The sequence below is a fragment of the Scophthalmus maximus genome, chromosome 12, assembly GCF_022379125.1.
Source record: "Scophthalmus maximus strain ysfricsl-2021 chromosome 12, ASM2237912v1, whole genome shotgun sequence".
NCBI classification, from domain to species: domain Eukaryota; kingdom Metazoa; phylum Chordata; class Actinopteri; order Pleuronectiformes; family Scophthalmidae; genus Scophthalmus; species Scophthalmus maximus.
In genome coordinates, this window is record NC_061526.1 from 4616451 (window position 1) to 4644398 (window position 27948).

Below are 27948 nucleotides of genomic sequence, written 5' to 3' on the forward strand. Positions count from 1 at the left end.
GCTTTGAGAAAGTTTACATTTAAATGAATTCCCTATTAGAGGACCATTAACTGTCAACATTTAAGCTAATAGTCAAAAAGTATTGTAGTTGCAATGGTTAGTGAATCAGTCAACAACAACAACAAAAAAATTCTGTTATTTTTCAAGCAAAATTGCCCAAATATTCTTTGGTGCCAGTTTTTCCAATATAAAGATTTTCTTGCCTAGCTCTGTTTTGGGTAATTGTAGACTGAATATATTTTGTTTTTAGACCGTTCAATTCATGTCAACTAGTTTTTATCAGAAAAAAAGTAAAAATTATCTGATTATAGAATATGAATATGAATATTTTTCTGGTCTCTTTGGTCCTCTGTGACGGTTGAGTAAATATCTTGGGTGTGTGGACAGAACATCATATTGGGGTTTGGGAAACACGATCGACATTTTTCACCATTTAATGGTCCAAACAACTAATCGATTAATGGAGAAAAAATAATCGAAAGATTAATCGATGATGAAAATAATCGTTAGTTGTTTTTTATTAAATCTAATGGGTGTCCTTAAAAAAAAATGATGCTGGCGCCAGGATACGTGTCAGCTTAGCTCAAAGACAACAAACAGGAAAACCCTGTACCTCTCTATTCGATCTTGTTTGTTCACGTCATATAAAAGCAAAACAAAAGTAAAGATGAAATTTTGTGTTCTGGGCTAGTTGTTTACTTATTAGTTTTTTCCTCATGATATTGATACAGTTTCATTGTTTAAAGCAGCCAATGTAATGTGCAGGGGACGTCACCACCAAATAATTTGCTTTTAGGCTTTTTCTTGTTACTGTTCTCTGTAAATTAGTAATTCTCATACACGTTAACATGTAAAAAAAATATATATATGTATTGATACTAAAAAAACAACAATCGTTTCTTTGGGGATCAGCTGCTTACACCTAATATTGAGAGCAGTATTGATCTTCTCATCTTCTCTAACTTGGTAAGAGAGGGATTAATCATCATCAGCAGACAACAGCTGTTCCACTGCAATTACGAAATGAACCACCGCTGCCATTTGACCTTCCTCTTTTTTTTTTATTTCCAGGTGCTGGAAAGATATCCACGTGGACCGAGACCACGAGACTTCAACATGCACGGGCTTAAAGAACACATGGAAACAAAACGATCCTCCGTCACAGCGGAATGATGCAGGACTGTCAGCAGTAGTCTGAGTAGTTGACCTGTCACCTGACGACTTTAAGCTTTGAAATCCCTGGACCAGCCAGGGAACATTTAGAATAACCAGTGGTTTTGGTCGCTAAGCAGCTCCGCTGTGAATCCGCATGTCTGCGCTCGTTACAGGGCAAACACAATGTTGCTTCACGCGTCGGTCTGAATCTTCCAGCCGACTTATACCGGGAAGTCCGAGGAGATTCCTCTAGTTCCTTTCTTGGCCCGACGCTGAGTAATCCACCCACTGATCCAAAAATGTTCCCGTGCCCCTCGGCATCCTGACGGTGACCCGTTTCTTTTCCCATCAGGCGTTGTCCGTATCACCTTGACATGAGTGGGAGTCATTTGAGGAACTCCTGACTGACATTGGCCGAGTCTCCTCCTCCTCCTCCTCCTCCTCCTCCTCCGCTGGGGCTTGTGGGACCTCTTGGGAGATGCTCGTCTGGACTGTCAGCGTTCGCTCCCTGAGGGAAAGTAAGAGAGGAAAAGAAAAATTGCTGACATGACACCGTAGGTTGCAGAATTAACTCCTGTTGCCCTTTTGTTGTATTATTGTAGCAAGATGGCAAAACACTTAAAGAGGAAGTGGTTTATGCTCCGCTGTGGTTTCATCCTGAAATGACCTGCTACAAACGACCGTTTTGATTACACATTTATAGCCATAGTAGTGGTAGTATAGCCAGGGTTACACAGAAACTTATGTAAATGAACGAGTTTTTCACGTTTACTTCAGTCAACTGACCTCATCCTTTTTCTTACTCATCCTTCTTCAAAGTTTTCCCCTACTCAGTTCACTAGAATTACAGTAATCTCCAAATTTAAATACGGGCGAGAGATTTTTCTTCATAAATATGTACTCGTGACCCATAAGTTAAAGAAATGGTTAAATACACTTATTTGCTGACAGTTAGATAAGAAGATCGACACCACTCTGATGTGTCTGTTTCAATCTGAAACTACAGCATTATATATTTTACCGTACTTATACGAACATGTTATCATTGTCCAGTAGTCAGACCCTTCACAAGACAGTGAATAAGGGTATTCCCAATGTGTTGAACTATATTCCTATAACAGATCTTGATTTGTCCGTAGACGATCATCGGCGGGATCATAGCCCTGAGCGCAGATGATGTCAGTTTCTCTCTAAAGATATTGGTAAATATATTAAACAAAAACTGAAAACAATGGAACAATGGCAGACACGATAAGACAGTGAGGGGTGCCTATAGGTCAATAAATCCATGCTGCTACACCTCTGCTATGCATCTATTCATATGTGGCTTATTCTCACAAGTTTGTTTTGGGTGAGTCAGCTACTTGTATGAACCTGTTTGTTCTTTTCCAAGGTATTCTTACATTTCACGTGACTTCATGTGACTGTTTACTTCAGGTCAATTCATAGATGTATGAATCGACCTAACCCTTTTCCCCAGCAGTCCAAATATCCACCAATTGATAACATTTACAAATGCAAACTTGATAAATTCTTTGACTTTGTTAATAGTCTATTGTCAGCTGAGACGTATTGGATCATCACTGTTAATGTCCCGGCAACGACAGAGATCACAACCTGGCAACACCAGACTTTTACAGTTCATAGGCTATTGTATTAGTAGATGATGGCGTCAGTCATCAGTCAGTGATTTCTAGATTATTGATAAAAGACGCACGGGTGTCTGTGGGGGTGCATTTGGCACATACCGTGTTCTTTGGCGGGGCTGTTGCCAGCTGGCCTGCACGGTCCAGCCCAGCACGCTCTTCAGGTGTCGGGAACAGCAGGGGAACCGGTGACTCAACTTCTCCAGCAGTTCCTCTTTGCGCAGCCCGTAAACGACCGGCGCAATGCACTGCGCCAAGCTGAAGAAGGCGAAGACGACCACGGCCGACAGCTCCTTGGTGCGCGTCTGGATCAAGTCGTGTTTGTGCAGCGTCGTCAGCACGAAGTTCACGAAGTTGGGGAGGATGTACACGGCCAGCTGGATGCCGTGCAGGGCGATCGTCCTGCAGCCGGCCCGGTTGCGCCTGTTGACCACCCCCAGCCGCCGCCCCTCCACGAGTATGCGCGCGTAGCTGTACAGTATGAGCGCCGTGCACACGCCGATGAACACCACCTTCTGCAGCCCGCCTTTCCTCTGCTGCTCCGGGCCGCACTCCCCGCGATAGTCGGGCCCGTCGCCGCCGGCCCCGGGGTCCGGCTGGAGGAGCAGACTGAGCGGGATGGCCAGGGCCACCAGCCAGGTGAGCGCGCCCAGCAGCCAGGGCCAGTGGCCCGCGGCGCAGGTGGCGGTGTAGCGCATCGGGTGGCACACGGCGCAGTAGCGGTCCAGGGCCATCGCCGTGAGCGTCAGCAGGATGTTGGAGGCGCTGCTGATCAGGACGGTGACCATGAGCACGCAGGCGACGCGGCCCGGCCGCGCGTCCAGGTGCAGCTGCTGGTAGAAGAGGCCGCTCGTGCCCAGGTAGACCAGGGCGGACACGAGCAGGTGGAAGACCAGCACGAAGCGCGCGCGCGTCCGGAGCCGCTCCTCGCGCACGATGGTCCAGTTGATGAGGAGGTTGAAGAAGAGGAGCACCGAGAAGGACACGGTGGACACGTAGAAGCGCACGCAGGTGTAGTCCCTCCCCTGCGCGGCCCCCGTGGTGGTGGTGTTCGCTGACATGACTCCTCAGCTGGGCCTGGTTGGGTTTACAGGGTGAGGATGATGATGATGAAGGCAGAGCTGATGGGAGTGAAAGCTTATCCGCTGCATGATCCTCTCTCAGTGCTCTCTCACTGAAGACTGACTGGGTTGCATCACTGCCCAAGTTTCGCCTTCTCTCTCTCTTCCCCTCCCCTCTGTCTCTCTCTCTCTCTCTCTCTCTCTTGTCTTTTCTCATAATTCTTTTTAAACTTCATTTTCTTCTACTTACTTTTCTTTCTTTCTACTCCTGTCCGTCCTGGGAGAGGGGAATCCATCACTTGGGTCTCTCCCTGAGGTTTCTCCCTTTTCCCCTGTTAATAGGTTTATGTTTAGTTTTTTTGTTCGTGGTAGTTTTTCATCCATGTGAAGCCCCATGAGGACACATTTCCGATATTCCGTTTACCCACGCGTCAACCCGTCACTGTCACATTTAGTGCCACACGTCCCCTGCTTGGAACACTTTATAGCCGCATTTCATGAGCTGCTATGTTGTTGAATATCGCTGTCGCCGCTCTGTGGGCTGCAGGCACTCCCGTGCATGTGGTTGGATGAGAAGCGGTGCAAAAAGTTCAGTTAACAACAACACCACGTGCAAATGTGACCACGAAACCACCAGAGCGGCATCTGGCGACACAGCCGAGTCTGAGGCATCACTGTGCAGAGGACTATAACCTCCTTGCATATTATCTCTTGTCTATTACAGTAGGTGTGCGAAAGTGTGTATTGTGTGGATCCAAAGGTTTGGCAACAATTGCCCCCAGGGTGTCGGATCAGGACGCCAAAGTGTTCGGCTGAGAGTGACGACGAAAGAGGGATGCGGAGTCCAGTTCTTGATTTTGTGCAGGTCAGCACGCCAAATACAAAATCCATCGCAGTTTATAAGCCGAAGAAGGGAATGACAGAAGAAGTCCCCAAGAAAGAAGTCTACTTCTGGTAGGATTCAGCACCACCTACATACGATGAGATCCCAGATCATAGAAGTGTGTGTTGTGTAGCTTTGATCACAGGAGCGTGTGTGTGCGTGTGTGTGCCTTTGATCATAAACCTAGGGGCCTCAATCGTACCCAAATCATAAGGGGACACACTCAAAGCCTCAGCATGCAAGGTGTGTGTGTATTGGTATCTGATGGACGCCTGCAGACAGAAGGGGTGGGAAGGTACAGAAACGTCAAGTTGCAGCATCGCCGCAAAGTCAGCATCAACATGTGTCAAGGCAAACGCCAGCGCGTGTCCCTCTGACCTTTGACCCTCGAACACACCGAGTTGCTTTTCACTCTTCGTCGGACCTCGGTTCAGGTTGTAGGTGGGTCGCGCGACTCCTTACAACAAGAATTCAAAAGGTGTTCTTTGTTTTTGATAACTCCCAGCTTTTAAATTCTGACAACCCCTTTTTGAAATTTACAGGATTTATGTTAAAGTGTTTCCTTTGACCTCCAGAGCGCAACAAGTCCTACTTAACGTAGGATCCAGAAGGTGTTGTTGGGCGTTTTAGTGTCCTCCCTGGACACGTTCATGCCATATTCATGACAAACGCTTGGAGACGATCCGACACTCTGATCTGATATCAACATGTTTATCCCATCTTTAAAGTTGTTATCTTTCCAACTATAGTTTTCATGACTTTCACGATGGTCCTAAAAGGAAGTAAATCTTGTGTTTATTCTTGCCAAATATCACACTCACATTGTAAATTGCAAATTCACATATACAAAGCCTTGGTTTATTGTATCATATATATTGTATATAATGAAATGCAATACATGAATGATATCGTGAATTTTCCAGGCTGAAAGCAGCTAAAACTGGAAAATCCTCCTTTTGTTATATACCTATTTTGTAAGCATGGTTCATGCCTTATGTTTTTATTACAATTTAAAATCTTAAATACCTTTATCTGAATGGGAAATGCACCGTTTCTCTAGAAGCTGTACAACCATTAGAGGCACTTTTAATCTGCTAATGGCGTGATTGGTTTTCTCATCTGTTTTGATGTTGTACAATTCCCCCAATCAAACCACATGCATCATATATAAGAAAATGGATCATCCTCTATGGGATGATCAATGAATTCTTGCATAGCTTCTCACACAGAGATGTTCATGCTCACTTTAAATCCAAATAGAAACCATGGACACCAACTCATGTGTACCTTACGCCATCAAGTGCACAAAGCTGGTGGTACAATAAGTCAATGTAAATCACAGAGAGGGATGTCTCCATAAGATAAGATAAGATAAGATAAACCTGTATTGATCACCCTTTTGGGAAATTCATAATCGACAAAGCAGCACAAGGCGTAACAGCTCATGGGAAAACATATTTAAAAAAACAACATTACATAGATCAAACACCATATACAAGACACATACTATATACAATAATGTACAATATAAAGTATGCAGTTGGGATTTGGAGAGAAGCTTTGATTGATTGATTACAGCAATGAATGCAAAAGTTAAACGAAAAAGGTCCGACAGCACGTGAATGCACCACCGACCCACCGGTTCAGTGAAATTGTTCCTGCTCTGAATATGGTATTTATTCACCGGCAGTACCCTGGATTTTTTTTAATTTCTCGAGCTTATGTATTATTAAAATATAAAAAAAAGAAAGAAAAAATGTTACCAATTTTTTGTTGTTGTTGTTGTCCCTGGCATTTTATACACATTATAGTATGTTGACGTGTTACATATACTTTTAGGTTTGTTGACTTTGTTGACCAGTGTGCGCCGTCGGGGGTCGTGCGCAGACTGAGGTGCTGGGCGGAAAAGTTACCTTCACCAAGTTGAACATTCGTCCGACCCCCTCCGGGCTGGGCTGAGGGAGGTTTCTTGGGAAACAGAAACTAACGTTCGTGAGACAGAGAGACAGACAGGCAGAGAGACAGAGAGAGAGGGAGAGATAGAGAGAGAGAGAGAGAGGGAGGGAGAGAGAGAGAGAGGGAGAGAGAGAGAGGGAGGGAGAGAGAGAGAGAGAGAGGGAGGGAGAGAGAGAGAGCAGCCCTCTTCCCCCACGAGATCGTCGCCTGTCGCATCGGAGAGGAGAAGGTGAGACGCGACTTTTGGTTTTTATGAAGACTTTGCCCGTTTATTAAAGCGTAATAGTCGTTTTGAGTGATGCGATTTGACGCGACCGTCGTCCCACCGGGGCCACATTGGAGAAGTCCGCACGAGCGCGCGAACTCCAAAGAAAAAAAAGAATCGTGATTAAAAAAAAATCACGATGAACAAAACTACAACCTGATCTGTTCTATTATTCGACGAGACAGAAACTTGAGTTCATTGCCTTGTTTTTCTTCCGTTCGAGCAATACAAGTTGGATTTTGAATTATTCCTATTAAACAGGCCTTTTTAGCCATTAATGTCAATTAGTTGAATGTTGAAGTTGAAAGTGAAAGCCCCTTCATTTTTTCAAAAAGAAAAAAAAATTTCCGGTTCAGAAGAAAACCAAGAAACAGGATGTGGGGGGAAAAAACAAAAACGAAAAAAAAATAATATTTTTGCAAATTAATTTGACAACAGCTGGCTCTCAGCTGTACGTTACGCAAAAAACACGAAAATATGAAGTAACTCAATGAAGTTATTAAGTTAGAGCTATGTAAAAAAAAAAAAAAAAAAGTGCAATTTGACAGATGTTCTCGCGAGCTAGCTGCTGCTAAACATCAAAGAGGCTAATGCTAACGTTGAAATGAGGGGGGGAAAGCTTTTACACACAAAATGGCAGCTCTGATTAAAATCAATCTTTTTTTGTTTGTTTTTGGGGCTCATTGAAAGGCATTTTACAACAAAGACGTTTTTTACACAAGATAAAAATACATGTATTTTATATCCCGATATCAACACACAGAAAAAGAAACTTGGCTAACAAAATGGCCGGAGGATAAAATAGGCTTACAGGAAATGCCGTGTCATTGGCCAGGCCCAAAACAAGTTCAACACCGGACGGAGAAATATAATACGTCATCACTCTGGGGAAGGAATGATGTACAGTAGAAGCACGAGGTGTCCACGTGCCGCACATTTTGTCGACGGGAGACGTAAATTACTTTCTTGCGAGGCGAATTCGAGGTCGTCCCGTTCGCACAGCAGATCGGGTCTTCGCCGCCAGCGCGGCCCACGTGAACGAGTCAAAAACGCCCTGGGATGGATTTCGTGGTGGCGACACTTCGACGGGCCACTCTTGTGACTTTCTTCTCCTGTGCCAGGAGCCGTTCCTGTCCGTCCGCCTTCCAAACGTTTTCTTCGTTCCTGCCTCGTGTCCTCCAGCCATGGACGTCAAACAGCAGCCGCCGGCCGACTACCAGCAGCCGCCGGCCGACTACCAGCAGCAGCCCCCCGCCTACCAGCAGCAGCCGGGCGCCTACCAGCAGCAGCCGGGCGCCTACCAGCAGCCGCCGGGCGCCTACCAGCAGCCGCCGGGCGCCTACCAGCAGCCGCCGGGCGCCTACCAGCAGCAGCCGGCCGTCTACCAGCAGCAGCCGGCCGTCTACCAGCAGCCAGCCCCTCAGCCAGCATACAGCCCGACCCAGGTGGTGACGGTGACCACCACCAACACCCAAAGCCGTGGGACCTGGAGCACCGGCATGTGCGATTGCTGCTCTGACATGGGCACCTGTAAGTTTTACCCGACCAACACCAGTGTTGCGGCTCATTCATCACCACAGACTTTGTTTTTTTCAACCTACAGTACAGTACAGTGTGCACTTCAATGTTCCCCAGATGGACGGAGGAACAGTGGTCGAGGAAATGCGGTCATTGCCCTGTGAAAGTAGGGCAGGGCAATAAAAAGATGACAATGATGAATCGGAATGAAATTTGTTATTAATTGCAACATAGACAAAGTTCAATATATATCAATATATTGCTCTTGCATTGTGCAAGCATGGCATGATACATCATTGGTTGTCAATGTTCTTATCTATTGATGCCAGGGAAATATAGGGGACAGATTTTAATATAAGAATAGTTTCCCATTTACCATAATTCAGCCCAAAAGTGTATTCTGGTTCAATCCTCTCCGCTTGGTGAATTCCCGCATTTCTCAAACTACATGCCACTGAACTGTGCTGTTTGTAATTTCCACTGGGGACTCGTGATGTATTCTTGCAAATATCAATTTGAGTGTGAGATTGTGAGATATATCATAGCATTTACCTGAAAGCCGTATATCTTAATGAAGTCACATTTTCATAAATGTATTTATTCTCTTCTCTTCTGCGCTGAAGGTTGCTGCGGTCTTTGGTGTTTCCCCTGCATGCAGTGTCAGACGGCCAGTATGAATGGCTGGTGCTGCTGCATGCCATTATTGGACGCCTGCTGCGTGGTGTCCTGCTTACTCCGTTCCTCCATCAGAGAGCGCCACGGCATCCCTGTAAGGCCGGTTTGGAGAGGGAGGGAGGGGGGGAAGGTTATCCCTAAGGGGAGTGGGTACGAGCCTAAAGTGTCAGTTAGGGCTGAGTAAAGAAATCTTTCTCCCCCCCCCAAAAAAAAATCAACAGGAATTTTCATCAGTGAAGATCTGAATATTTTCTAAATCTTATGTGGAATAACAAAGATGCACAATGGGTGAAATTGCCGAAATCTAAGTTATTATTACAACAAGGACAGTGTCGTAAAACTGTGACGTGGATTGTTACAGTCTACGCGTCCGCGCTGCAGTTGCTGTTATCTGGACGATCAGCTGGAATCAGATCACAAAGAACTGACTCAAGACCTTCTGATCTGTGTCAGTATTCAGCCCCAGTGTCAGCTCACCCAAATTCTAAAAACGTTAGAATTTTTGTTCACTCACCTCTCAACTGCTAACACCATTCAATATTAGTGGGAAACTGTATATATAACATACATTTTAAAATAGTAATTTAGGTGAATAGCCTTGTCAACTGACTTTGGTTTCTGTTTTGCTTCGGGGGTTTTTATTCTTACAAGAATTGCAAAAAGTAGCATTTTCATATCTGTATTCCAGTCATGAAAAGTGAGGAAGGTTCTCTCCTGCACGTCCAGTAAAAGCTGCAGTTGCGCTTCTCCTTGGAAAAAATGTAATTTGAACTGTCTGAATTTCAGCCGTTAGAGGCAACATTTCCTCAATTTTCTGGGTTTATACTGTATCAGTGTGGTAGTTAATAAGTAAAGGCACCACTTCCTCAGGTTTGGTTTTGAAATCGGAACAGTGTTTTACCACTCTGTTTCATTGTGGGGAGTAGTACAGTGCAGTGCAGTGCAGTTAGGTGCAGACCAGTGTCTTTTCTTTTTAAAGTTACTGTCCGAAAACTCATAATTTCTAATCTATATTATATAATTTCATAATCTCTAATTTCAAATTGTCGCTACACATACTGGTCAGTCTTTTATTTGCATAAGAAGTTGTTTCACCAGTGACGCCCGCCCAACAATGACTGCAGTACTACATGCAAAGAGCACAATAGCTGCTGTGTAACCAGGGGATCGTATTCAGAGTCATTTCTAAGGCCAAGTTATTATAGTTAGTCACAGACAAATATATTATGTTACCTCAGGGCTGTAACAGCCTTCTCAAATACACTTGACAGATGAGGGCTGGTTAGAAACGTAGTGGGCAGCGACGGCGTAAAAGAAAGTTGTTGTGTAGGTGCAAAAAAACAAACCAAGGAAATTATGATTTATGCCCTCTGAACTGATTTATACCCTCTGAACTGAATTTGCTGTTGTTACCCGACGACGGCAGCAGCAGGAAACGGCAGCAGTGGCTGGTTGTGCCCAGACAAACCCAAAGATGTGTATCACTCAGTTTTCGATTTTGTTTTGCTCCAACCTTCGGCCGACTTTCCATTTTCGGTAGGCAGATGTTCAGCAGAAAAAACATCTGTGCACCACTTTCCCAGAATCAAAGGGTTGGAGAAAAAAAGGGGACAGATTACAAAATTCAAATATTATCGCTTCATTTTCAGCAGGTTTGGTAAATACTTTGGTAAATGAATTCTGGCTTCATCCCCTCTCCTCCTCCTCTTCCCTCCTGCAGGGCTCGTGCTGCGACGACTGCTGTAAGCTGTACTGGTGTTTTCCGTGCGTCTGGTGCCAGATGAACCGTGAGCTGAAGATCAGGGGCAAAGGGCAGGGCCCTACCTCCGTGGTCACCACGCAGATCATCAGTGGATAGGACGCCACCGCCGAGAAACATGACGATAGGTCATAGCAACTGCTTGTTACCGTTCTTATTTTTGTAAAGACAAAAGAAAAATAAACAAAAGGTTTTGTTATGTTGTCAATGTTCGATGGGAGACAAAGGAGAAGCCCACAGCAAAGATTGAGATGTTTTGATTCCACTTTTATATCATTGTGTAGTTCTTTTATATAATGTCACACGATACAATGTCGTGTCAGCTTCTTTCTTTTTTTTGCCTTCATTTCCTGCTGTCGCACCTTCAAGTTTAATCTGCGTTAAAGAAATCTGAACAACCTGTACCTTGTCCAACCACAATAAACATTCCTTTTACATCACGGCGTCTTTGAGATTGTAAAATGACTTTAATCTGTCAAACAGTGAAATCTCGGCGTCTCACCGAGGCACAAACATCACTCCTGACTTCATGGCTTCAGTGGAGTGTAGTTTCTGGGGCGTAAGTGTGTCTGTTTCCGCACAAGTTGATATCTGGATAAACAGATCTTTATCAGACTTGACCTACGAGTTAATAGGGTGATTTCTACCCCAGTGAATACATTTTTGGGTCTCCTAGGTCAAAGTTCAAGGCCACTAAGGCCAAATACCCCCCCACAAAAAAATTATTATCTCATATATCTCATGTACCAATAGTTGTGTTAAGCTTTTTGGGCATGTCACATCAGATATGAGACATGGGCGCTTCTTGCAGAAAAATTAGGTCAATGTTCCAATTCAGAGGTCATATGCAACATTTGACCTGTAAAGGTCAAGGTCACAGTACAAGATTTTTCGTGAAAATATTTTGAACGACCAAAACTTGTGGAAATTGCGTACATAATTTGATGGAATTCTTCTCATTCAATAGCCCTATGGGTTAATAATATGCTGTGAAAATCGGTTGGGGAACTGCGAAATTCCATTTGTGAAGTTTGCCATCACTGATTGCCTTGTTCTTGGTGTTGACAAGTGAACAACATCTGGTTGCGCAGAAATTAATAGGTTTGACTGTAACTCTTGATAAGTGAGACTTGATCGACTGCTGCATTCACAGCACCGGACGGACGTCAAGCCACGCTACGTAGTACGCTTTGTTGAATCTCTTGTGTAGACTTCATGAAAATATAGTGGAGAAAAAAAAAAAGAATCCGACCAGAGGTGCAAACCTACTGTACAAAGTCTGCACTATGATTTGTGTATCAGGTCATCAAATTTGCAAGTGCAAATGCTGAAGGAGGCATGCAAATCTGAAATGAATTGCATGACCCGTCCGTCCAATCACCGTCAAGGTAGTCAGCACCACCACCACCACCACGTCGTGACACGTCCCGATGAAACAGCATCGTGATCACTGCCTACAAGCGGGTGTTGGTGCAGCGAGACCACATCCTCTTTCCAGGGCCTTCGAAAGTATTGCAGCAGCAGGGGAGGACCACGTGTCCGCTTGTTTGCAATTTGCAGACCAGTGTAGGAGGAGAAAACACACATATTCGATGACTTTGAACCCTGACTCACAATTTGGTGATGTTTTACAAGCTGACGCGCATGTGATGGTGTTGTGTGAACTCGGGGGTTGCAGCGCCCCCTGGAGGAGGATCAATCTGGTGACGTTAATGTTGCCTTCAATTCCCCTCAGGAAAATTGTTTTTCTGAAGTGTGTATATATATATATATGTATGTATATATGTATATATATATTTCAGAACTGTATGATAACGTTGCTCTGCAGAACGAGCAACTGTTTTTCTTAAATTCTAGCGTAGCGACTTCTGATTCATTTGTTAACACAGAAGTTAAACTACTGTGTTCACTTCTGCTGTGATTAATGATGCAGATTTAAATCATTTGTAGCACGTGGTCGTCCAATACATGGGCAGATTAATGTAAGTCTCCAAAAATGCATATATATATAGCCTATATTGGTTCTTTAATCTTTCAAACACAAGAAATTGTCATTCCCCTTAGAAAAAAAGAAAACAGAGTGCAGGGATGTGGCTTCATGGCACATTCGCTGCGTCGAAACTGACAGGAAATATGAATTTATGAGCGTTACAGAGGTTGTTGTGCTATCAGATCTCCTCCTGAAGAGGGCGGTGTTGGAGTACAATACAGTTCATAAGCTCCTGACAGTCACTCAGTCCTTTAACAACATCAGTACATTTTGGTTTAGTGGTGAAAATAAGTGATGCTGGACTGACATTTACTAAGCAGGCCTGCTACCAATGTGATTTCGACATATTCATATGGTAACATCTTTAAAATGTTTTGTGCTTAACTTTTCATTCCTTCCTATTTGAACGGCACTATCTGTAAATACTATCAAAGGCTTGTTTGTTACCCAGTTTATTTGACTATTTTACACTGTCACCATTTATGAATTGGTTGCCACTGGATTCATCATATATTGTCCGCTTGTGCCGTCACACAGCAACTGGTAAAAAGTTGAGACACTCATCATTTCAGTGAGGAATGAAGGGACGATTCAGCGGGGAAAGTGTTAAAATCTGCAGGAAGTGAGACGTGCAGCTGTGTGAAGGGATGGGCAAAAAAAGGCCTGCCCCGGTCTCATCGCCTCACATCAGATGGGAAGCTGCGTTTTTCCTCTTTTGTGCATCTCTCGAGCGACAAAGGGGAAGTTTCCCCTCTCCAGCCCAGTGTGTGTGTGTGTGTGTGTGTGTTCACACGCCACGCTTCCCCGCGCTGCGGGGACAGAAGACCTTTTCGAGCTCTGATGGATGCCTACCAGGAGGCTGTGCGTTATCTGGGGTCATGGCACGTGCCAGGTGAGGGACTGAGTATTTCATATCGTCTTTTGGGAAGGAAATACGACATAGTAGAATTTGGCATTAGTTTGTTTAAATGCACCTGCAATTTTTTGTGACTAACAACCAATGTGTACATATTTCACAGTAGAAGCCGATATGAGATTCCCCCATACTAACACATATTCTGTCCCGTGTCTGTTACAGTGGAATTCGACGCTGATGTCTTGGAGGAGCATGTGTTCCAGGAGGAGGCGGCGTCCGGTTGTCTCTCTCCCCTCCAGGCCGAGGGTGTAGTAGACTTCCCCGACGTCCCCGTGAGTTCACGTTTCATCCACTTCGCGCACGCATGTTCCACAGTTCGGCCTTTCAGCATCTTTGGTTTTTTCACGAGGCCAGCGGGGGGAGACTGAGCGGCATTCCAAGGCCGCATGAGGCACACATGGGGTTTCACAGTGAAGATGCATCCTAAAACATTTCAACGCTTTTAGAAAATGTCCTTTGCAGGTCCTCAGCTTGTGCCGCATGATTTACAAAATGGTCATTAAAAGTCCTGTATTTAAAAAATGTTTTTCAACGAATATATAGGGAATAAAAGTTATTTTAATAGTTTAGCTTACATTTACAGTTATTTCATCTTTCGGCTAATTGCCTTCAGATATTGTTTTATTTTCACATTAAACCTCAATATGTAGAAAAGTCCTGAAGTGTAAAGAAGCCCCTTTTTCCATGAGCGGGGCTATCACATTTAATGAAAGTGATCGCAAATCTTTGTTTAACATTTTGTTTTACATTATTACATCTATTCATAGTACATGAACAAACCTTTCGTTTGCCAAACAGTCCTTCACAGACAACAAAGAAAGTACAGTATCCCACATAGTGGGTCCATTATACCCCAGAGAACGATGAGATAAAAAAGATGTTTCACAGCTGTGGTCTTAAAGACCCCAGACGGAAGCAATGTGTCACTCTCTGTGGCGCACTACTCGAACATGTCATCACTTCAAGAACCATGTAACTGAGCGATTCATACGAAGTCGCGAAGTGTCGAGGCGATTGTCCAAAAAATATGTCCAGCATGTTTCCAATGACTTGGTCGTGATACCGATCTTGAGCCTGACTCTGATGAACTTGAGATCCAGACGCCATGCGGCCCAGAGGAAATGTTGGAGCGGAGGCTCGTGGTTCTGAAAGGCATCGTGGACGGTGAGGAGGTCTATCTCCGAGAGCTGGAGGCACTGCTGATGGTAACGCACACAAACACACAAAAATTAAGTCTGATTTGGCGCTTTTTGTATCTAACTCTGTATCTATGTCGAAAAGGCCTATCTATGCTCCATTCTTTTCTTCTAAATCATATTGCAAAAGCTGAAAAACCCTGTTGATATTATCAATGTTGAACTTCTTGTTTATTGTCACCACAGTAGCACGTCTACATTTGATGACTCAATTTTTGATTCATTTAGCTCTGCGACTGTATTCTTTTGTATTTTTTTTTGTTTTTATTTTTACATTGCACAAAGACACAGGTTCAATTGGAATGTTTTTACATGTGTTTACTGTACGTGGGGTTTGAGCAGCAGTCCCGTGCATGTTTTAGGGCCCCAACATCGGTGTTGTTCAGCTTCCTTGTTTGACCACAAATGGATTGTTATCCATTGGAAATGAGCGCCCCCCCCCCCCAAAAAAAATCATGCAATCATAGCTGAAAACTGTTGACTGTTGAGAGTAGTCGTACACTACGGAAGGATTACGGGCAGTTTCTTCCTTTGGTTCATCGCTGAGCTATTAATGGCAGCGGCCAACCCGCTGCTTCCTCTTTTGCCGTTCACGACATGACTCATTGAACTCATCAATAACAATGTTCATAGTTTTGACGACAAACCCGCTCTGTGTTCTTCGTCTGATTCGGCCAGCGGTTTGAGTTGACGGGCCACTGAGTGTGAGTGTGAGCGTGAGCCGAGCGCCCAAATTGATTGCGTTCACACCCGATTGAGTTTCTCACGTCTCTACAGCCACTTCCCCCTTATTCTCTACTCTTCTGCACAGCAGCGTGTGCTTCTCACTTGTACTTTTGGCCTTTAGCCCCTCCGCTTGTGCAGCTCAACTGTTTGACTTTGTAAAAAACAAAAATGCCTTGTTTCTAGCCCATGAAGGCTCTGCGGGCCTCAGCCGGGACCTCCCAGCCAGTTCTGTCCAGTCGGCAAGTCCAGACCGTGTTCTACCAGGTGCCCGAGCTCAGAGACCTGCACCAGAGCTTCTGCTCTGGCCTGAAGGCCCGGCTGAGCGCCCACTGCCAGACGGATCCTGGCCCGGGTGAGCAAAGACAGATGAGCCACGCAGGCTCTGAGCTAATGGTGGGGGACCTGTTTCTGAGAATGGTGAGTTTAGTGTTTTGTGTGGCTTGGCTTATAGCAAAAAAGAAAGCAGAGTTAAACTCACAAAGTGGAGCCGATAGCAGCTAAAGAGCCAGATGCTTTTCTTTCGGAGTTGGGGGAGACCAAAGCAAAGCTGAAAGGAGAGTTTTTAGATTGTCGTTCTAAGGGGGCGCCGATTGTAAAGTGGAGCCCCCTGACATAAACAGCGACATCTCGCCAAATTTAGCAACAAACAAAAAAACATCAAAAGTCCCTTTTGACCAGTTTTACAGCAATATTTGTGAAAATTAGTCAAATCTAAATGTTAAATCTAAAGGTTAAACGTCACAGCTAAATGTTGAATCTAAGTCAACATTGACGTTATATGGTTTACAAGAAAAGTCAGTATCACAAGTTCACAAATATTGCTGTAAATCTGGTCATGGGTGACTTAAAAAGACTCGCATCACCTGTCTATACGTTGTTTCTTGCTCAATGTGGCTCAATGTTGCTGTTGAGGTCAGGTCTTTTCAATCGGCGCCCAATATCATTCACAAACGCAACTACAGATATAATGCCGACATCACTAACATGTTCACCACAACAACTTCAGTCGCTACATATTATTTCTAACGCAATTTCCCCCCTTTTATGTTGACTTAAGCCGCTTTAACATTAGTCTGATTGTATCATATGTATTCAGCCTGCTCCATCCAAGTTAGATGAATTTTTTTTATTTACAGGGCATATACGAGCCCAAGATTACCTGTTTTAATGGCTTCATCTTTCCTTCAAATGAAATATGGTCAAATATATACGCACGGTGGCGTAGTGGTTAGCACTTTCGCCTCACAGCGAGAAGGTTCTGGGTTCGAGTCCTGGTTCAAACCAACCAGTGCATGTGTGTATGCGTCGGTTCTCTCCGGGTTCTCTGGCCTCCTCCCACAGTCCAGAGACATGCAGAATGGGGTCAGGTTCATTGGAGACTCTAAATTGACCGTAGGTGTGAATGTGAGAGTGAATGGTTGCCCGTCTCTGTATGTGGCCCTGTAGGGGCCTGATAGGCTGGCGACCTGTCCAGGGTGAACCCCGCCCCCCCCCCCCCCCCCCCCGCGACCCTTGAATGGACAAAGCGGTAGACGATGGATGGAAAAGATAATAATATATCATATTCTTCCCTTTTCGGCACCAAACAGTTTAAAACACTTTTTCTTTGTTTCAGTTTGATGCATAAAACCTTGTTTGTGTCCATTGAGATACATTTTTTGGCCCCATACCGTACCTTACTAAATCTGTTGTTCGTTTTTTGTTTTTTTTGCTCCTTTATAAGTGCATGTATACTTATGAAACCAAAGGGCATCTTGCAACAGATCCAAATACAAAACCTCGGAAGTGCCGTCAAGTGCAGCCGTCGTTACGTGACAATTGTTCCTCCTGTGGTGTCCCGGCTCTGAGGCTTGTCTCCTGCACAGTGATTGGCTGCCTCTTTGAGACACACCTTTCCCGCTGGGCCCCGCCCCCTCAACCTTTTAAACACCTGGGCTGAGGGAGGGCTCCTGATACAACTCCTTCTGAGTTAGCGTGCAGTGCTGCGGCGTCCGCCAAGAGTTGAGACATGGGACATTTGATGAGCAATTCTTCACTTCTTCCCCCCTGTACTTATGCCGCGTGCCGAAATTCCCACCAGACTTGCTGTGAGTACGTGGAGATGATGTACATTTACGCCCAATAAACCCGGCATTGTTCTGCTTCCGGGGGCCAAAGAGGAAGAACTCTTTGGGGTGGTTAGCTCTGGTAATGGGTAAAGGCCGGAGGTGGAATACATAAATGAAGAGGTGATGCGCATAAATACAAAATGCAGGATGTGGAAGTACCCCTCCTTGTTAATTTGAAGACGAAAGTTTAGGTTGTGTCGCGAACAGGGCTCTGCAGCCGCGGTTTTCACAGATACTGAAATACCTTCAAGCTAAAAACGGTTAAAAACATAAGGTCAAAAATGTAAGGTAAACTTTGGACTGCCAGAGTTTTTTAAGCACAGGGCGTAAGACTCACCTAGACTCGATTTGCTTAAAATGTTGTCAGGAAGTTGTCCATCTTATGCTTCATGTCCTCATGGGTACATCCCGCCAACCAGGACATGTTACAGGTCCGGAAAGGCACAAGTAGAAGTAACCTCAATTTAACTCTCACCAAACAGGTCTAGCTTTAGTCTTCTCAGACCTTTACTCCTCTCTGGTAACGTTTACATTTTTATTCCTCATTTTTGTTTCCACCCTCTCGCGCAGGTCAACCAGATTGGTCTGTACGGCGGTTTCATAGAAAACTATGAGGAGGCGGTCGCCGTCGTTGGCAAGTGCGCGCAGTCAGACCCTCGCTTCCGGACTCTGGCCGAGGTAACGAAACGACCTCCAGAGGGGCAGACGTGAAAGCGTGAAGCCACCCGCTGAGACAGTTGTCCTCACCAGCCGCGCCCCTCTTTTTCAGAGCATGATGTCTAACAATGGCGAAGACAAAGCTCGGACCAAATACACGTTTGAAGGTATTTTTTTTTATCTGTGTGAAATGACTGGTTGGCTCTAAGTGTCTGATCACCGTCTGTCCCTTCGCAGCTCTACTGTATAAGCCTTTGGACCGAGTGACCAAGACCACGCTAGTGCTGCATGTGAGAAAACACTGGATAATCGACTTCATTCACTGTCTCCGATGCTCCTCTTTCTTTTGCGTGTTGAATCAACCTTACGATGTTTCAAAATCTGAAACGCGACCCTCTCCGCGATCCCTGCAGGACCTCCTGAGGACGACACCGGTGGGGCACGGGGATCACGTGGCGCTGCAGGAAGCCCTGAGACTGTCCCGCGGCTTCCTGTCCGGCATCAACGAGAGCTCACGGGGCAAACGAGAGGTCACGCTCAGTCACGGGATGGTGAGGCTCTGGCCAGGCTGAACAACCGGAAGTTGTCTAGGGTGCACCCGTCCCCCGGGTCGCGTCCGACTCCTCCCGACAACGTGCAAGTTTCTAAAGAACCAAAGTGTGTGTGTGTGTGTGTGTGTGTGTGTGTGTGTGTGTGTGTGTGTGTGTGTGTGTGTGTGTGTGTGTGTGTGTGTGTGTGTGTGTGTGTGTGTGTGTGTGTGTGTGTGTGTGTGTGTGTGTGTGTCTGCCACAGAAACGTCAGCTGATGCGAGACGGCTTCGTGGTGGACGTGAGCGAGGGCGAGCGCAGCCTGCGCCACCTCTTCCTTTACACCGACCTCCTGCTGTGCACCAGATTCAAACATTCGACCAGAGGGTGAGTGGAGCGAGGGGGAGCGAGCACAAGGGCCTGTGGGAAATGGGGGTTCACGTATCGGAAAAAATGTGGCAGTAACAAACGCTGCACAAATGTATCTCACCGGTTCTCAGATCATGATAGAGGTCATTCCCAACCCGGGGCCCTTTCACGGTTGTCCCGGACACTCCAATCTCACCAGTTATGCTGCCGCGAAAATACATAGTAGACTGCGTGTCTCTGTGTGTCTCCCAGGAAGCCGGATCAGTACAGGTTCTGCTGGTATCTGCCCCTCGCCGGCCTCAAACTGCGCTGGGTCGCTGACGAGGAGCGATCCGCCGACGCGCGCCCCCGCCTGCACACCGTCAGAGCCAAGATGTTCCTCCTCCGACGGCAGCCACAGCAACAGGCGGTATGTCTGTGTGGAGGAGACGCGGATGTGGACGGGAGCGTGTGACCTTTTATGTGTTTTATGTATGCGAAATAGAGCAAAAAAAAAAAAGATGTTTGTGTGCCAAGAAGGGATACAGAGGCGTGACGTCAGGGGCCCGCAGCAGGAAGAAACTGGAGCAAATGGAGCTGATGCTGCTCACACTCTCCCCATCCTATAGACTGGAGCTGCACAGCCCTAGTTGCAAGGTACACACACACACACACACACACACACACACACACACACACACACACACACACCCCCTTATGTTTTCAGTGCTTTGTGTTTCCACCGTCAATAGCAACTGCAGAGCGATCTGTCTTCTCTCACCGCAGAGTCACACTCTCCTCTTCTCCTCCTTGTACGAGCTTGAAGAATGGAGAGAAGCCGTTCACAAACTCACAACAGAGAGTAAGTTCCCATCGCAGTGAGGCCTTTCGATCGACCCGGCGGCCGTAATGCAATTATTACATCAACTAGAACTGGTCGATGGTCGATCAAATGTCTGCTGCCACTATTATAAACTCGTACCTTGTCAGTTAGTTGTGAATCATTAAGGCTGTGGTTTCATTTATTAATTTAAAAGTAATTCATTGTCCCACAATGTCAAAGGTCCACATATTGAAGCCTCTCAGATGTGAGGATTTGCAGCTTCTTCCAATCTAACGTGATGGAATACATTTGGTTTTCAACTGTTTGAACAAATCATTTGACGGCGTCACAACTGAGCTTCAAGTTACTGCGGTGATGCACGTATTTACAATTTGTGTCATATTTCTCATACCAAATGACCCAACCACTAATCGGGAAAATAATCGGCAGATCAGTTCCAACTTTATTTATTCTTTCAAGTGCAATGCCATTTTATTTTACCTCTGGTAGTGCTGCTGACCTGTCAGTCAGTTACTGGCTTATATGTACAATTTGCTTTTATCAAAATTTTTGTTTGTTTGCCAAACTCAATGTGTACTGTAGAAGCGGAAAGGTGTTTTTGGATTATAGGTCATGCAAATAGATATTAGCTGTGATTTGCGGCGACGGTGAGATGTACAATTAAACCAAAGGGTATTTGTTTCTGCGCCATTTTCCTTGTCGGAACAGTGAACGTTGAAGCCAAAGAGTCTCAGGTTTGTCCTACCGTACATTTATAACACGCCTCTCCACAGGAATTGACCGTGATGCGACGTTGTTTTTCCCTCTACAATCACTGTGGTTTGTCCGCACCGATTGGTGCCCACATTCTTGACGATGTTTCCCTTTTTTTGCCAGACATAGAAACTGTCCCTCCAGACCTGCTCACTCTCACCAGTGCATGCGTGAAACTGAGAATGACTCAGCAGCCGCCGCTACAGATCTCCATCGCCGGTACGTCCATCCACCTCCTCCCCCCCGTCCCCCCCCTCTGCACAGATTCACATCCTGCATCTGAAATGAAACCCTCTGACTGTGTGGGCTGTTGCTTTTGATCTCCTCACGCCGCCCACAAAACCTTTCCACACTTTGTACGTCTCTCTCTCATCTTTCACTTTAGTTCAGGACGATTAAATCTTGTGAGCTACAGGATTATAATCCCCCCCCCCCCCCCCCCCATCTCTGTCTCTCACCCAGTAGAGGACAAGGATTCATTGTGTGGAACTCTGAATGTGGCGATTCACTCTGCCTGCGGCCTGCAGCGTCCAGCCTGTAAGTTTTTTTTATGTTTTCAGCATTTACATTTTACACTTAAAAAAATTTCATTCAAAAATAAATAAATCATAGCTATAGAATTTTGCCTCCGACTGAGGGAGGGAGAGAGAGAGAGAGAAGGCTACTGGGTGAGAAGGCTAATAATAAAGTCTAATAAAGTGATTCTTGGCGCTCCCTCTTTCAGGCGTTCGCGTGTGCGTGGAGGTGGATGGCCACGGGTTTTACGATCAACAGGCCCAGACACACTCTTCGGTCCACAGCATCAACCCGCACTGGCACCAGGTCAGACTGTGGCACTCCTAGACTACATCGCTCAACACGTCCGAATCGGAGAAAACGTTCGAGTGGAACCTGCTAATGTGGCGGCCTGCCGCGCGGCCCCCTCCAGTCCGACGCAGTCGGGCGGATGGTTTCGTCAGGCTGCTGAATTGACATCTTCATGTCTAGACAGCGTCTGCCGTTGAGTGTCAGGCCCCGGTCGAAGCGTGCTTTAAACATGATCAGAGGCAGTAAAGTCGACCCTGGATCCGACTGGCAGCCGACCGAAAGGCTTTACAATAAAGGCGCGAATGCTCTTGTCGCAAGCTCTCGGTGTTCAGTGTCGGTGTCAATGACGCGCCTCCTTTGGTTCAAGCAGGAGGTGACGCTCCAGGTGGACGGGGCTCAGAACCTGAGGCTGCTCTGTGTGAGTCAGTCGGACGGGCCGGAGGATGCCGTCCTGGGAAAAGCTACTTTCACGGTACGCACATACGGCCGGCTGAAGCTTAAGTTCCTTTCATATCGTCCCAACGTGGTTTGCGGCATGTGACTAAATGCACAAAGCAAATATTGCAATGAACAAAAAGTGTCAAAGCAAAAAGTAAAAATATGTATAGAAGATATAGAAACTGACGAGCACTAAAACATTCAAGGATCAATGGATGAATTGACTGTGGTCACGCGTCGTGACAAACCCAGAGACAAACGCAGACAACAGACAAAGTTATTGACCAGATGAAAAAGATATTTCCTTCTTAATTTTGGACGATTTGAATTGATCAGGCGAACCAAAACATCACAAACGCTCGTATTGTTCTGTATCTGTCGAATGGGTAAATACCCAAACTATTTATTTTTAGATCCATGACACAAATCTCAACATTTTTTGCCTTCGTGTTGATTTGAACCTATTTCTGTGTCGACAGCTAGATTCTAAATCCCTGAATAAGCGATGGCGGAGGCGAACTCTACAGCTTGGCCAAGTGGAGGTGACTCTGTCCATCAAGTACAGTCCCCACCCGCTCGAAGCGCCCGGCTCCACCGCTCCACGACAGCCCGTCTTCTGTGTCCCCATCGAAGCTGTGGCTCAGTAAGTTCCTGCCAGTAGTTTGAAGTCTGTGCTCACGGGGTGTTTTAAAATATGGGAAATTGAAAAGCTAAAGGTTCGGTCTAGTTTTTATTTGACACCATGCACAGCGAGTTTCAGGAAGTGAGCTGGTCCGTTTTCGTGGCGCGAGCGAGCGGCAGAGAAGCAGAAGTGCGGCAGGAGACGGAGTCTGAAATGAGTCAACCTGATGTATTAAACATCTGAGGAGGGGGTTTCGCCCCCCCCCTCCCCCTAATACTTTAAATTCTCTGCCAGAACGGAGGGAGTGCTGGTTCCCCATGTGGTGCGGTGCTGTGTGGAGGAGGTGGAGCGGAGAGGCCTGGACGAGGTGGGAATCTACAGGATCTCCGGAAACGCCACTGAAATCGCCATGCTCAAGGCCGCGTTCAACAGCAGTAAGAACGTCACCAGCTTCTGGCTTGTGATGATGTGTCTCGAGAGCGTTTTTAAAGAGAGGCCAGTGTTTATTTTTTATACTCTCCAACTGCTTGGAATGAAAGGAGGGCCAAAATGTCGGGGACTTTTATTTATTTTTTTTTACTTCATGACGAGAGTGAGGCTTTGTCCACACGTCTCATTGTGGCTGCTCCGTGAAATGCACTGGCGATCAGGCCTTGGCAGTTTTCCCATAGTGTCACGTTATGGTACTAATGCAAATAGCCGAAAATAGCATCAACGAAACTTATGAAACCTTGTGGAACACCCTGAAGAGGCTTTTGGACATTTTTTCCGACATTTGTCACCTTTGTCGGTCATTTGGGTCAGAGTTTTAAATTGTGCGGTACATTCGGTTTGTCAGCGAGCGCCTGCAAAACTGAGGACATTCCCAAATAATCCACTAGAGGGCAGCACGGTAGAATCGCTTTTTGACGAACAACAGACATGGCGGCTCTGGAAGATGTTCTGATGATGTGCATCTTAAGAAAGAGGCAAAAGACGCCACGTCGTCGGCAGTAGTGCCAGTGTTTGCAGTTTCTCACCAGCTCGCAAAGTCTGTCCTCGAAAAGAAAAGAAAAGTTATTGTTGAAAATTATACCTCGTGTCCTGTCGTCGCCTTGCTTGAGCTATAGTGCCTACAGTAAGCTTGCAGAAGACATGGGCAGATACGGACGACATGAAGTCGGAGGTCGTCTGCGTATACGTATGTAACTTTGAGCATAAATGAGCGATATTGTTTTTGGTTGGTCCCGAGTAACCACACAGAAACTTGAAGACCTCACTCCGAAAAACACAAGATCTCAAGATTGTTCCAAAAAGCTCGACAGTCCGTTTTCGTGAAGGACGTTTTAAAGTGGCTCCAGGACACGTCGGGCCTTCGTGTGGTATTTTTATGCATCCAAAAGTGTTCGTACCAAAGACGGACTGACACTAATCACCATCTGTCCCGCTCAGATCTGCGCGAAGCGGTGACCCGGCTGAGATGCGCAGAAGTGAACGCCGTCTCCTGTGTTCTCAAGCTGTACTTCAGAGAGCTGCCCGAGCCGCTCGTACCCACTGAGCTGTTTCTGAGTCTGGCCAGGACGCTGGGTGAGATGGACAACACGATCACGTTTTATCAAAACTTAAAAACACTAAACTTTGGAAATGTTTACGTCACGTCCATGTATTTTTATTTTGGGTGTTTCAGTATTTGTGAGCAGTCCGTTTGACACAAGCCCCTCGGCTGAACTGCGCGTCAACTCTTTCCCCCTCCAGACATCCAGGACGTGAACTCGAGGCTCGTCTCCATGCTGTCCCTGCTGCACTCGTACCCGGACACCAACCGCCACACCTTCCTCTTCGTCATGCACCACCTCCAACGGTCTGAATCCGACGGCACCACATTCAAACGCTCCCGACGGTTCATCTTGCAATGACGGGGGTCGATTTTAGCTTTGGTGAAATTCCCCAGGATGTCAGGAAAACAGCATGTTCTATTGAATGAATTCATTTAAATTGCGGATGAACATCTGCATTATTCTCAACAAAAAAAGTCAAACGGACCTGATGCTGCTGCTGACCAGCGTCACCCTTCTTCTCATCCATGTGTCTGCAGAGTGGCCGAGAGGCAAGACGTCAACAAGATGTCTCTGCTGAACCTGGCCACAGTGTTTGGTCCCAGCCTTGTGCGCCCCCCTGTGGCTGGACAGGGACACGACGGCCCCGCTGTCACCATGTCCCGGGAGGTGGTCGTACAGGTGGGGGACGAAGCGGTGAAAAGTGCTGCCACCGTCTACAGAAAGCTCAGATCATCCGTAGTTGACCAGACGCTGAATATATAACTATGTTATTTGTATTCTATTTCGTTGTCCACTTAACTGAACTGTTTATTTTCTAATAATTGTTCTTGGAATGAAATTGGCAAGATAGCTAGATAGAGTACATGCAGAAATAAATAATTAAATACACATATAAATAAAAAAATTAAATACAGTTTGCGATGAAAGAGGGAATTTCTGTATTTCTGCATGTATTTATTTATTTCTACATTTAATTAATTAATTAATTTATAAATTTATTCATTTCTGAATTTCTACATTTATTTATTTCTGTCTTTTTGCATTTATTCATTCATTTATTCTTTTATTATAAATAGTTATAAATATAATAGTGTATCTATTCATACACTAGATATCTGATATAGAAATAACTTCACCCCGACAAACTGCACAGCACTTCTGAATGAGGTTTTCCTTAAACAATTTCAGGTTTTTATTTATCGCAACAGGTTCTTTCCATTTAATGTATATTTAATTTAGCTTTGTTTTAAAGTTTTAAGTGTGTTTAAAATATGTTTTCTGTTTATATACGGTGTGTGTGTGTGTGTGTGTGTGTGTGTGTGTGTGTGTGTGTGTGTGTGTGTGTGTGTGTGTGTGTGTGTGTGTGTGTGTGTGTGTGTGTGTGTGTGTGTGTGTGTGTGTGTGTGTGTGTGTGTGTGTGTGTGTGTGTGTGTGTGTGTGTGTTTTTCAGGTCCAGGTGGTTTACCGCTACCTGCAGTGCAACAACCTCCCTGAAGCCCAGATCTCTGCGTCACGTGACACAGACGCTGAAGAAAACGATGATGAGACCACCCACATGTGAGACCACCCTCGGGGCCTCAGCTGGCGGGAAATTCAAACAGTATATGTTGTTTTCTTTTAAAGAAAAAAAATCTGATCAAGAGCTCTAACATGATAAATGTATTTATTGATGGAAATATGGTCTTTTTATATTTCCAGCTTTTAATAAAACTAGTACGACACATAAACACAGTTGTCATGTGAAACATCAAATTGTCATGCTGCATTAATTCTCAAAGACCCGCAACTGTTTTGTCCTCAGATCAGTGTTTAAATGTTTAAAATCAAATTACAATACTAGGTCCCTGTAGCAGCCATATTGACCTGTCAATCGTATATTTTCAACACCAGAGCGGGAAGCCCAACTGTCTTGGAATAAAAGATATTCCAATTTTAAAATGTTTTTTTGACCGAACTTTTCAGCCATGTCGGTTTAAAAGTTAGGGTCCATTCATGACTCGGAAACCCGCCTTTGAGAAAAGTCTTTCCACAGTGTTCGTTTAACTGTCACTTACTGTAAATGATTGTTTGTAATATATGTACGCAGGACTCTTCAGAAAGCGGATGGACTTTGGTGGCACAGAGTAATGTGAAGCTGAAAAAGTGGTTGAGGAGAAAAAAAAATCAGGGGCGCAGATGTTGTAAAAGGGTCAGGGGTCACCTCCCCGAGCCTGAAATCCAATCAGTTACGGTTCAAATCCAACTAGACGGAGTTCAACACGAAGTGTACGCCCCATAAAAACCATGCGCGCACACACGCGGTAAGTTGGAAACCAACACACACACACACACACACACACACACACACACGGCCCACGTTCGACCCATCCACGCCACAGATGGGCGTCTCTTTTCAACCGCACCACCTGGGCAGGCCGGGCTAGTGTTACCCCCAACCTTTTACCCCCGAAACCCCCCCTCGGCCTTTTGATCGCTAATCCTGGACCCCCAGTCCGGCCCTCCCGGGCACCAACACACGGAGAAACCGCGTGTGGACGCTATAACAACATCCAGAACAAGTCTCAAACTGGGGAAGGCAGGATCACCCTGTTGCCCCGCTGCGCCATAAATCACCTGTCCCCTCTAACGCGGTGGCTGCCAAACTAAGGTTCCGCTCGACGACTACAAAGACAAAATGAGGTTCCCATTGCCGACTACAAAGCCGAGGAAGGCCCGAGACGTCCCAGACGCTCGGGACTAAAGACTGGAACAGACGACCGGTCGACACCTGGGACTGGTGGGAAAGTTTTTACAGGAGAAGCCCGACTCAGGGTCTTGTGACAGCACGAACTGGGGCTTTCCGCTCTGACCATCCGGTCAACGTTAACATTATACAACTTAGAAGATGTGCACGAGGCTATTTTGAACTTGAAATATATGTTTGTTTGTTTTAGTCCACGTGCGTTTTCGAGTTTCCATAGTTTTTCATATAACTCCTCAGTTATGTATTTTTTCGAGATAATGAGACTGATGCGGTTCTTCAGCTCTCATTAACCTTTATTGACGATTTAACAAGACATCTTCAGACTTGTTAATTATAATCATAATAAATCATTATAGCCCCCCCTTTTACTTTGTCAAATGTCCAAATTGTTTTGTATTTTAAAAAAATAAATTTTACACGTATTCATCAGGTGGAGCTGAATTTAAACAATTTAAAAAATTTAGAATTTCTGCTCAATTTAGCCTTTGCTCACACACATCTGTGGTTCAGTTTTGACCCGCCCAGTGGTTTTGTTCTTGAAAACAGCGTCACGCTCCGTTACCTTCAGCAATGATTCACAGGAAATTTAAAACAGCAAAAGTTCCCTGTGTGCACATGCTTGTAGTACAGCATATCTGTGTTGTAGCTTTGTGTGTGTGTGTGTGTGTGTGTGTGTGTTATGGTGTTTCTGTCCGGAGCCGTGCCATGCTTGATTAGTTCTAATCTCGCTGGGAGTCGGGTTGCTGTGTCGGCGGCGTGTCTGTATGGAAGGCATGCAGGCTGCAGATCACAGGGATTGACCCTATGCCTCTCAGGT

General features: G+C 45.5%; 3 protein-coding genes and 1 long non-coding RNA gene across 10 annotated transcripts; 2 read left to right on the forward strand and 2 right to left on the reverse strand.

Moving 5' to 3' along the window:
• Window positions 1-500: 500 nt before the first annotated feature.
• Window positions 501-4516, reverse strand: zgc:194312 (uncharacterized protein LOC794943 homolog). The gene is made up of 2 exons (XM_035646914.2): window positions 2904-4516; window positions 501-1663 (listed from the first exon to the last, which is right to left on the reverse strand). The coding sequence occupies exons 1-2, from the start codon at window positions 3860-3862 to the stop codon at window positions 1504-1506; spliced, it is 1119 nt and encodes a 372-aa protein (XP_035502807.2). The 5' UTR covers window positions 3863-4516; the 3' UTR covers window positions 501-1503.
• A 1002-nt stretch (window positions 4517-5518) lies between these two features.
• LOC118317869 lies at window positions 5519-9168 on the reverse strand. Its single transcript, XR_004795553.2, has 2 exons — window positions 9037-9168; window positions 5519-8642 (listed from the first exon to the last, which is right to left on the reverse strand). It is a non-coding gene; the product is annotated as an uncharacterized LOC118317869 (long non-coding RNA).
• Window positions 6770-11358, forward strand: ponzr1 (plac8 onzin related protein 1). The gene is made up of 4 exons (XM_035646928.2): window positions 6770-6930; window positions 8088-8496; window positions 9108-9253; window positions 10880-11358. The coding sequence occupies exons 2-4, from the start codon at window positions 8151-8153 to the stop codon at window positions 11015-11017; spliced, it is 630 nt and encodes a 209-aa protein (XP_035502821.2). The 5' UTR covers window positions 6770-6930; window positions 8088-8150; the 3' UTR covers window positions 11018-11358.
• Window positions 11359-13177: 1819 nt separating this feature from the next.
• On the forward strand, window positions 13178-26133 carry si:dkey-33c9.6 (breakpoint cluster region protein). Of its 7 annotated transcripts, none has more exons than XM_035651314.2 (22): window positions 13397-13800; window positions 13987-14096; window positions 14919-15029; window positions 15930-16163; window positions 18425-18532; window positions 18624-18678; window positions 18749-18801; window positions 18925-19062; window positions 19304-19425; window positions 19660-19816; window positions 19924-20043; window positions 20173-20248; window positions 21107-21202; window positions 21446-21520; window positions 21708-21805; window positions 22158-22262; window positions 22708-22871; window positions 23145-23284; window positions 24282-24416; window positions 24585-24690; window positions 24925-25066; window positions 25839-26133. In XM_035651314.2, exons 1-22 carry the CDS (start codon window positions 13749-13751, stop codon window positions 25947-25949), a joined length of 2508 nt encoding a protein of 835 aa, XP_035507207.2. In that variant the 5' UTR covers window positions 13397-13748; the 3' UTR covers window positions 25950-26133. The 7 variants fall into 7 exon arrangements, 6 of the variants coding, with proteins under 6 accessions (XP_035507266.2, XP_035507207.2, XP_035507239.2 ...); XM_035651346.2 differs by having other exon boundaries at window positions 13399-13800; window positions 14925-15029; XM_035651339.2 differs by having other exon boundaries at window positions 13401-13800; window positions 21449-21520.
• Window positions 26134-27948: the final 1815 nt, after the last annotated feature.